Genomic DNA, 10,400 nt, shown 5'->3' with positions numbered 1-10,400 from the left:
ACATGAATCTCTTTCTATAGATTACGCGTTTAAAAGTTATGTACCGTAAATATATTGATGTCTCAAACAAATTAACAAGAAAAAGAAAAAAATAAATGTTTAAAAATATGCACATTTTGCCTTATATTTGTTTTCTTACACTCACGATATCAAATGTAGTGTATAGCAGGAGTGCAATTGTTATTAGGTGTTACAAGATGTAATTAGTACATTATAACGATTATCGCAAAGCATTGAGCCCCCTATCCGGTTTCGGGTTGATTCCTCCATCTTAGGTTATTATCATTGCAACAGTGTAATAGTCTACAGATATATAATAAAAAAGAAGTTCAAGTTCAATAATGTGAAAATGGTGACAGCTGTAATACTCAGATCGATCAATACTAAAACAACATAGTGTGCGTAAGGATTTTTGTGTAAATACTGTGAAAATATGTGTAGTAAAGAAAATATCTATCTATTGCTATTCATTTGATTATCTTACCATAGCATTAGCTAAACCTTAGATTAACTTTATAAACGGTTTTTCTTCGTCAGAGAACAATCTTGGTGTTATTTGATAGACAAAAGATTTAGGTGTGAGGTGTATTTGCTAATCATTGTTAGCTCTTCATACTTATGCAAGACCTAATTAACTTTCAAAACTGCAATATCGAAACAAAAAACGGGTGTTAGAAAATAAAACTTTAAAAAATCTGGAGTTCAACATTATACGATACTATCATACGTTTTGATAATATTGATCTTTTCGGAGTGTATAGTCCCAATCCATCGTAGATGATTTCTTCAATGAATGTCTGGGTTGTTTTTGTTGTGGGAGGATGCAGGTGAGGGAAACCTGTGGGGTTGGGGGTAGTGTAATTTTTAGAATCGATGAAACAATCATCCCTGCTTGCTTTAATGATATCTCCCTCATACAGAGAAAACATTTATTTTATCTTATTTTTGCGAAAGCAAATCTTTTCTTGTGTGTCTACATACTTTTAAATCAAGTTGTAAGGTTACTGGAACGTTACATATTTTACATTGAGGAATAGCAGTGAAGCAGCAATGGTTTATAAAGAAGGAGTCACTGTCTAGTTTGTCGGATACACGAGATGATACGTATATATCTGCACTCAAAATGTTATGATTTGCATAACGGCAAAACTATCACGTTTTTATTGATTATTAACCACCTCTCATACCCACCAAACTAAACAGAGAATCACAATATATGTATGTGAACCCAAAAAATGAAAATTTAAAGATACATAAAAATGCTGCCTTAAGAACTTTGAAATATACATGTCCTTCCATGCTAATTTCTATAGACCTACCCACTAACCCTCAATTTGACTATTCAAACTTTCCTGAACTATCTAAAGTAGATATTTCATATCTTTTATATAAATTTCCTATTTCAAGATCTTTCATTTCACAGCATGTCCTTTGACCTTGTGAACTTGAATTCTAAGTTTAACGTACTTTTAAGAAAACATATACTGATAAGTATATCAGGAACTAATTTAGATAGAGCTTTCATATTTTGTGTAAAGATTCTTTATGGCAGAACATTGTGACACAATGATATTTGGTCTTTTGACTTTGGAGTTGATCTACGTGTACTATTAAAATAAACTAACCTTTGTAATAGCTCTTGAACTATTTAACATGTTTAAGGTAGACCTTTCATATTTTGAATATAAATTCTTTATGGCAAGACCTTGTTATATTTTGGTGTTGACTTTAAACAACGGCAGGGCCAAGGTGGCTAAGATTATATTGGAACCAAATATTTTAGACCTGATGCCTTTAAAGATACATAAAAATACTGCCTTATAGAAGTTTGAAATATACATGTCATTACATGTTAATGTCTATAGACCTACTCACTATTCCTCAATTTGCATGAACTGAATCATTTACATCCAGTTGCCTAAGTTATTGAGAAATTAACACAGTGGAGTTTCAAAGGATTATCACAGAATAAACGTTGTAAATAGATATTGAGAAAAAGTTTACGATTTTCAGAGATATTTCAAAAAACGACTGCCTTAGTAGATTTTTTTTCAGAGGTGGGACATTGCCTCTAAACGCTCTGTTTTTTTCACAAATTGGTAAACTGTGAATTCGAAGTTAAATTGGAAATTTGATAAATGTTGTTTGAAATTTTCCCACAATGCTGTCAAATTTGATTGTAGTATATATATACCTAAACCGAGACATTGAAACAATATGCCAAATGAGTGGATGAAATAGGAAGACATATGTTTATTTTGACATAGATGAAATTGAAATATATCCTATTTGGATTTCGGGATAAATTTAAACAAAGCACAAAAAAAATGCATGTACGGTAGTAAATGAATTCATTATAAAGCTAATAAATAGTCTATTATAAAATTTGCGTAAAATCTAGAGAATGTTAGCGTTCAATATCCAGAAAATGTATTGAACGCTAACTTTACATTGGGTAAATTATGTGCGTCCGAAACATTCCGAGTATGAGCGTTCAATATTGACCTTACCGTAACGACGTAAACAAACCGTAATGACGGGTTTAATATTGAACAATTAAGAAATGCATGCTGATATTGCACACTTTCACCTTAGATGTCAATATTGATGAATTACCCTCTATTTTGGAGTATTTTGAGTGAAAAGGGATGTAATTTAAGAACTATATACTTTAGCTTCATAATAAAAGGGTTATTGAACTTATATTGGTGGATATTGGCACTCGTTGGCTGTCAAATGTACTCGCAAGCTATTGCATTTTGACAGCCAACGAGTGCCAATATTCACCAATATAAGTTCAATAACCCTATAAAATAATTACTGCTGATGATGCACGTGATTTCTCGAGAAACTCACTGATTCAACTCTATATTGCTGTGATGACAATGCGATTTCCAGAATATCGGGAAAAAAGTTATGTATATATCTATGTAAGTTCATTCACACATATTGACGATTGGAGGAGATCTCCGGAATAAAATTTTGAGGTTACGATAAATATTGCGACTTTGTAAACACCATGAACTTCCACATATCTATTTTACAAATACTTAATACATGTAGTACAAAAAAATGTTTAAACTATTAGTTTTCAATTCTTGCCAAAATGGAAAGGCTGTCACAATAATTAGCATTGATTTTTTTTTTGGTGTATATGTTACACTTGTCAAATGTGCGTGATTCTAAATAACAGTTGTATTTACATTTTTACTTTATTTTGAGCTAATCAAACCTTAGCTTGCATAATAATGATGACGAATTTTTGTTTGGAGTTTTTGACTATCATGATCGTTTATTTTCAAATAAGTGTCATAAAATATACCCTCACCTTCCATTAATTACGACAGGTCGAATATTACAAGAAATAGAAATAGAAATTGACCCAAGGCCAAGAGAGTTTAAAAAATCCGTATTTACCCTCCTTATGTAGTTTTATATGAAAAATCCTGTCATACATACGTTGAGTTGATTTCGTGCTGTCTCTTAAGTTAGTGTAATATGTCAAAGGAAAAGTAATAACAGTAAATTATGTCGAACTTGTCTCTGGACTGTTGTAAAAGTTATCGTTCTTTGATCTGGTTTATGACTAATTCAATATTGGAGAAAAATATATTGAGAGAAATATCTGTAAATAGTTGATGATAAATTAAAAGTTAATAAAAGAAAAATTATTACAAATACTAGTTAACTAAGTAAGACTTTAGCATATGGCTTCAATTAGGTATTATATATTAACCCAAATATCAACCCGAAGACTTCAATGCTTCATTGTAATACAAACAGACCGTTTATAACTAGTGCATGGTTATTACAATATCTTCGTGGTCTTTGGTGATCAGGTCTTCTAACGGTCTGTTGTAATTCCCATGGGCACGAATTGTGCTCATTTGTTAGCTGACCTGTTTCTATGTTTATATGAAGCAGAATTTATTCAAAAACCGTCTACGTGAGAAGAAAAAATATCTCGCTGTGGCCTTCAATTCGACATTTCGATATATCGATGACGTTTTGTCTATTAACAATAATAACTTTCATTCATATGTCGATTTGATATATCCCTGTGAGCTCAAAATAAAGGACACCACAGAGTCGTCCACTTCTGCTTCATACTTAGATATTTTATTGAAAGTAAACATTAACGGCAAACTGACAACTCAACTGTATGACAAACGGGATGATTTCAGCTTCTCCACCGTCAACTTCCCATATTTATGTAGCAATATTCCATTATCACCTGTATATGGTGTTTATATATCTCAACTGATTCGATATGCAAGAGCTTGTTCTGGGTATAGTCCGTTTTTAAATCGAGGTAAGCTACTGACAAACAAGTTGATGGTACAGGGGTTTCAACAGTCTCGATTGAAGTCAGTATTTCGCAAATTCTATGGTCGTTATAACGATCTAGTTCGTCAATACAACCTATCATTGAGTCAAATGTTTTCCGACGCGTTTTATATACCGATTGTTAAGCCGTTCTTGGCACACTGATTTTGACTGCAGATAACTCCGTTGACCTGATCAGGGTATAGGGCTCACGACGGGTGTGACCTGTCGACAGGGGATGCTTACTCCTCCTAGCACCTGATCCCACCTCTGGTGTTTCCAGGGGTCCGTTTTTGCCCAACTATCTATTTTGTATTGCTTGTAGGAGCTATGAGATTGATCACTGTTTGTTATCTTCACCTTTAATTTAGCCATTGAAGTTGCTGCAAAGGTAATGATTAAAACAATTTATCACAATTGCACTGATAAACTCACTACCTGGTTCCTGATTCCATGGTGCACACTTCTAAGGTTTCAGATGAAACAAATAACAGATCTCTTTTAATTCAAACAATGTATACATAAAGTTAAACTGTTTCGAAAGTAAAGTTAAAGAAAATTTCCGTTATTATCGATGATGAATTTAATGTATGTTTAAAATTTCTTAAAATGTTTCCATTAACTAATGTTGGCATTTCTGTCTCACCTTTCGTAAAAATAAAGCTTGCTTAATAGTATATTCCTCTCACTGAATATCTTATTGATCCGCATTTCTAGCAATATTGCGGAGACAGAGACACATTCACGGAAAATCAAACTACAATAGGTGATGGCATATAAAGGTTAAAAACTTTGCGTGTCTATGGCACATGTTGTGTGTCTGTGATTGATATTTGATACTAATTAAAATGAAAATGAAACTCATCCTGTTTTCTAACGTTTCATTTCAATTGGTATATCAGCATTCATAAATTCTGATTCGCCACACTTAGCCTATAAATATCCATCTAAATCAAACAAACAAACACTGACTCTGCTGATTCAGAATCCTAAGCGAAGGTATCTTCTCTTGAGTTTTTTCTCTTCGTTATTCAGTTTTAAAAGATAGGACTTGATTAACGTATCCCGCTATTGTAAATGATTTTCTACATTAATTGCAGCACTACAAGAATGAATACAAAGGGACTGCTGATGTTCGCTATGCTCCTGTGTGTTGTGATATTTACGGACGCTGACTCCCGGAAACCGAAAGTCTTTCTCCAAGACTATACCAGCTACAAAAATGTCTGTCGTGAAATGGATTGGGAACCAAGATGCAACAAGCAACCGCCTAAAGGTAGATTATATATTTTTGATATATCTATTGACTGGTAGTCAAACACACTTACTCATAGGTAACTCATAGACTTATCAACATTTACGCACAGGTAGTTCATGTACTTATAAACAAAGTAAATTGACAGGCTGATCAAAAGTTAATAAATATAATCCGTGGATTTTATTAACCACATTTCTAAATACTCGTATGAACAGTTAACTTAACGTAGCCATAGACATATGAAATGCATGGTTTAATGTAAAATGGGATAAGAAAAACAAAGGACTGCAAATGAATGATTGTGAAGACAGATGCATTTTCAATTTAATTTCAATAGTCATTGTTTATTTTGAAAATTAGTTCTCACATCCCAACAATGACCCAAAATGATTGATTCCATGTAAAGTTTGTCTCCATGTCCAAAGGATATAGAATGAGAACGTTCTATTTCCTTGAGCATTTTAGCATCGTTTTAGTCTAGTATTTATCACATAGCAGACACAACACTACTAGAGACTATCGGATTGACAAATGATATCTCCTAATTAAATGAAAACCAACATTTTCATTAGTAACATGATTATTAAATTGACCTGCTGCAGAGATTTGAAAAGTGACTTACAACACTAGTAAAAAATAAAATCAGTGTTATTTGGTCAGAGGATTTAGTAATTTTGATATCATTGTCTTTTGATTCTAGGTTATTTTGGAAAGGTTGTTGCTTTTCATGCTGTTCTCACTAACGATCTGCAAAATGTACCAAAAAACACAATATTGAAACTTGGCAGTGTCCAAACAAACGAAGGAGGAGGATACAATCCAACAACAGGTAAATTCACTGCTCCTACAGACGGCGTCTACTCGTTTTCGTGGACCTACCATACAAACAAAGGATCCGTTGCTTACGTGGGTGGATATGTGGATGGTAAACAGACTGTATATATTGGAATTTACGGTCAGGCAAGTTCCTGGAAGAGCACGTCAGGCCACCTCGTCGTTAAACTAACAAAAGGGAAACAATTCTGGATTCAAGTTGCCATTGGAAATATCCAATGGCTAAGTGGTGGATACACTTTCCTTTCCGGCTACAAATTGTCTGGTTGTTAAAACTATCGGTCATAAATCATATTGATAACTATTCTTGGTTTTGTTTGTAAATTTTAGACTTGATTATCATATCGAAATGTACTCGTTCGAATGATGACATAGACAAAATAGACTCCTGTAAAAATATACTCTAGATGTCAAAATTATACTAGTAAAATGAATCCTGGAACGATGACGGTATGTGTACAGTGTTTAGATAAGTATAGTTTTCCAAGAAACATATGCATCATTATGATATGTTGACAGTGCTATCGTCTGAGCGTGTATATGTGCGGATCCAAAGAAAAAAATATTTGCGCAATTAATTTAATCTCATGCATTTTTCCCGAGACGTCCAAACTATACTACAACATACTGTTCTTATTCACTATAACTAATAGTGCACACCAATAGACAAACATATGCATAGTTCTACCAAACGTAGGGGTGGGGTTCGGTCGATTCACGTTTGCTGCATGTTAGACGCCCTTTCTACTTTTATTCTACCTCTTTTCATGGTTCATTTTTTTCTGTCCTAATTTAGAGCTTGGTGTACTCGTTTTCATATGTAACAGTAACTTTGCAATTGGCTATTGAAACTAAAGTCTACACTACGGAATGTGAAAATGAATGGATAGTATAACCGGTGCTTATTGTGAAGTCCTGTGATTCGTAATTTCTGCAAAACACACAAACTCGTTATATTTACGCTGGTCTTGGGTGAAATTCCTTCCAAACCATGCCGTCAGTTCCTTAATTTACTCGTAATTTTCCAAAGGAATAAATGCTGACAGCATATTCAACATTCTTTGTCACAACAGAGCCCAGTCTTGTATTCCAACTTACTTCAAGTTCACGTTTACACCCTGTATTTCATACAGATATACCTCAACTATCACATCCAAACTTTCTAATTATAAACGAACTTTGCAAAGTCTAGATATAGACCATCTTACACTTAATCGAACACTGTTTTCTTTGTCTTCTTTCAACTATATTCCAGCTCAACATGTCAATATTGGCGAAGTTGATAAAGTTGAAAACGAGAACCCCAAATCACTTATTCCAAAAGGTCCAAAACACAAAAACCTTGATCTTTCAACCGGCACCAACACTTCACCTCTAGTATGAATTTCGTTGAAGATGGGTTCAATATGAAAACGTAGAACTTGATACATTATCAGAATGGATTATAAGTATCAGAGGAATATTAAAATCCTGCATTAGATACATTAAAAGTACGTACTACGAAAGGTGAAAATAACGAAAAGTGGTCAATCTCATATATCCTACAAGCAATACAAAGGAGAGTTTTAGGAAAACACTGACCCCTGGGTTGGCCAGAGGTGGGCTCAAGTGCATATCCTTCTGTGTTTAGTAAACCTGAAGTGATGAAAGGACTAGATACGTTACATGAGGAATATGCTTTCGTTGCAGGTGACAAAGTTTGTATCAACATTATCTTGGTTTGTAAGGCTCATTTTTACAAATGTATTTTAAACGAACTTTGCATTAATTCCACTCTTGGTAATTAATTGTACTTATACTCCAATTGCCTTTGTTGAAATTCTTCAAAACTATGCTTCAGCTTTAGATACATTTAAATTCCCAGTCAATGGACCGGATTAATATGAGTTACCGTATTGTTACCGAATTCTTAACCTTCATAAACACCCTTACAGAAATATATTGCTGGATCCAATAAGTGTTCTACCGAGCATCTCTTTCTTTCCTCCTCACGAAAATTTAAATATCTGTAAAGAAGAAAGTTCAAAGGTATTGTACCGCTACATATGATAGAAGTTGTGTAAATCAACTATTGATTCCAAATAAAATTTAAAGGATTTTTAGTGAACTATCGCAAATGTTTTCCCAAATCAACAACATCAAAACCTGACTTTTTAACATTTTACACGACCATTCCTCACGATAAATTAAAGATTAGACTTTTTGACATCATAGGCAGTTGCTTCGTCAACAAAAGTGGAAAACAGAAATATTCATATCTAGTGATTAGTCATTAAAATAAATAATTTGTTAAACAACATTCTGATTCCATGCATAAGTTTTATGAAGTTGAAATAAAAAATATGCTCCTCGTCGACAATATATTCGTGGTATTTGGTGATCAGGTCTTCCAACAGTCTGTTGTAATTCCCATGGGCACGAAATGTGCTCCTTTGTTAGATGACCTGTTTTTATATTCATATGAAGCAAAATTTATTAAGAAACTTCTACGTTAGAAGAAAAAATCTCTTGCTGTGACCTTCAATTCGAAATTTAGATATATCGACGACATTTCGTCCATTAACAATATTAACTTCCATTCATATGTCGATTTAATATATCTCCATGAACTCGAAATCAAAGACACCATAGAGTCATCTACGCCTGTGTCATACTTAGATATTTTATTGAAAGTAGACATTAACGGCAAACGGACACATCTCAATTGTGTGACAAACGGATGATTTCAGCTTCTCCATCGTCAACTTCCCATATTTATGTAGCAATATTCAATTATCACTTGCATATCGTGTTTATATCTCTCAACTGATTCAATACGCAAAAGTTTTTTATGCGTATGGTAAGTTTTTAAATCAAAGCAAGCCACTGACAAACAAGTTGATGGTACATGGGGTTTCAACAATCTCGATTGAAGTCGGAATTTCGCAGATTATATGGTCGTTATAACGATATAGTTCTTTAATACAACCTATCATTGGGTCAAATGCTGTCTGACGTGTTTCATAGAGATTGTTAGACTGTTCTTGACACACTGATTTTGACTAGGGATAGCTCAGTTTCTCTGATCAGGATATAGGGATCAGGGCGGGTGTGACTGGTTGACAGGGGATGCTTACTCCCCCCAGCCTCCGGTGTGTCCAAGCGTCCGTGTTTGCCCAACTATCTATTTTGTGTTGCTTATAGAAGTTTTGAGATTGATCACTGTTCGTTTTCTTCACTTTTCATTGTCAAATTTTCGGGACCATCTTTCCATTATTCAAGACAAACAAAAAGAATTACATAACGTGGCCAATATTAACTGAGAATAATAATAAAACAACAAAAATCACACACACACACACACACACACACACACACACACACACACACATATATATATATATACCTAACACTACAACTACACAAAACTACAAACGTATTTACATCGCATTTACACAAGCCTAAAACAAAAACAAAAAACAAAAACAAAACATGTAGTTTGCGGTCTACAATACAAACAGAGGATCCATTACCTACGTTGGGGGATATGTGGATGGTAAGTTTACGACTCTCATAGCTAATAACGGTCAGACAATTGCATGGAAGAACATATCAGGACATCTCGTCATTTAACTAGAAAGAGGGAGATAATTATTGATTCAAACTTTCTATAAAACTGCTGAATTAATAAATAAGGATTACACTTCACTTTAAGGTCACAACTTGCCTGGTTGTTAAAATGTTCGGCAATCAATCAATTTGATAATTAAGTTTTTAGACTTGCGTTTTACATGCAATTGGCATTGCTTTCATCATGGAAGAAATACAAATGTACATGTTTCTTGCAAACTGCTTCATTCCGGTTTTTTATCACCACCTGTCTGCAAAATCATTATCAAATATGGAGTGTCATCAAGGTCATAGTATGCATTGACTGTTTCATTTAGCGTAACAAATGGCTAAACCATATGATAACTTAGATCTCAAATCTAGTTTATGTTTC

General features: G+C 33.7%; 1 protein-coding gene across 2 annotated transcripts; it reads left to right on the top strand.

Moving 5' to 3' along the window:
- The first annotated feature begins 5,255 nt into the window (after positions 1-5,255).
- On the top strand, positions 5,256-6,720 carry LOC125654957 (complement C1q tumor necrosis factor-related protein 3-like). 2 transcript variants are annotated; one of them, XM_056144175.1, is made up of 3 exons: positions 5,256-5,325; positions 5,427-5,602; positions 6,285-6,720. In XM_056144175.1, exons 2-3 carry the CDS (start codon positions 5,437-5,439, stop codon positions 6,689-6,691), a joined length of 573 nt encoding a protein of 190 aa, XP_056000150.1. In that variant the 5' UTR covers positions 5,256-5,325; positions 5,427-5,436; the 3' UTR covers positions 6,692-6,720. The 2 variants fall into 2 exon arrangements, with proteins under 2 accessions (XP_056000150.1, XP_056000149.1); XM_056144174.1 differs by having other exon boundaries at positions 5,297-5,602.
- Positions 6,721-10,400: the final 3,680 nt, after the last annotated feature.

The sequence above is a fragment of the Ostrea edulis genome, chromosome 7 (assembly GCF_947568905.1).
Source record: "Ostrea edulis chromosome 7, xbOstEdul1.1, whole genome shotgun sequence".
Lineage (NCBI taxonomy): Eukaryota > Metazoa > Mollusca > Bivalvia > Ostreida > Ostreidae > Ostrea > Ostrea edulis.
This window is presented reverse-complemented; position numbering and strand designations above follow the sequence as displayed.

What these genes read in the sequence shown, in the direction of transcription:
- LOC125654957 (XM_056144174.1), top strand. Translation starts at nt 5,404, where the DNA reads ATGATTTTCTACATTAATTGCAGCACTACAAGAATGAATACAAAGGGA. An exon ending in CAACAAGCAACCGCCTAAAG is followed by an intron (nt 5,603 to 6,284) that starts GTAGATTATATA and finishes TTTTGATTCTAG; the next exon opens with GTTATTTTGGAAAGGTTGTT.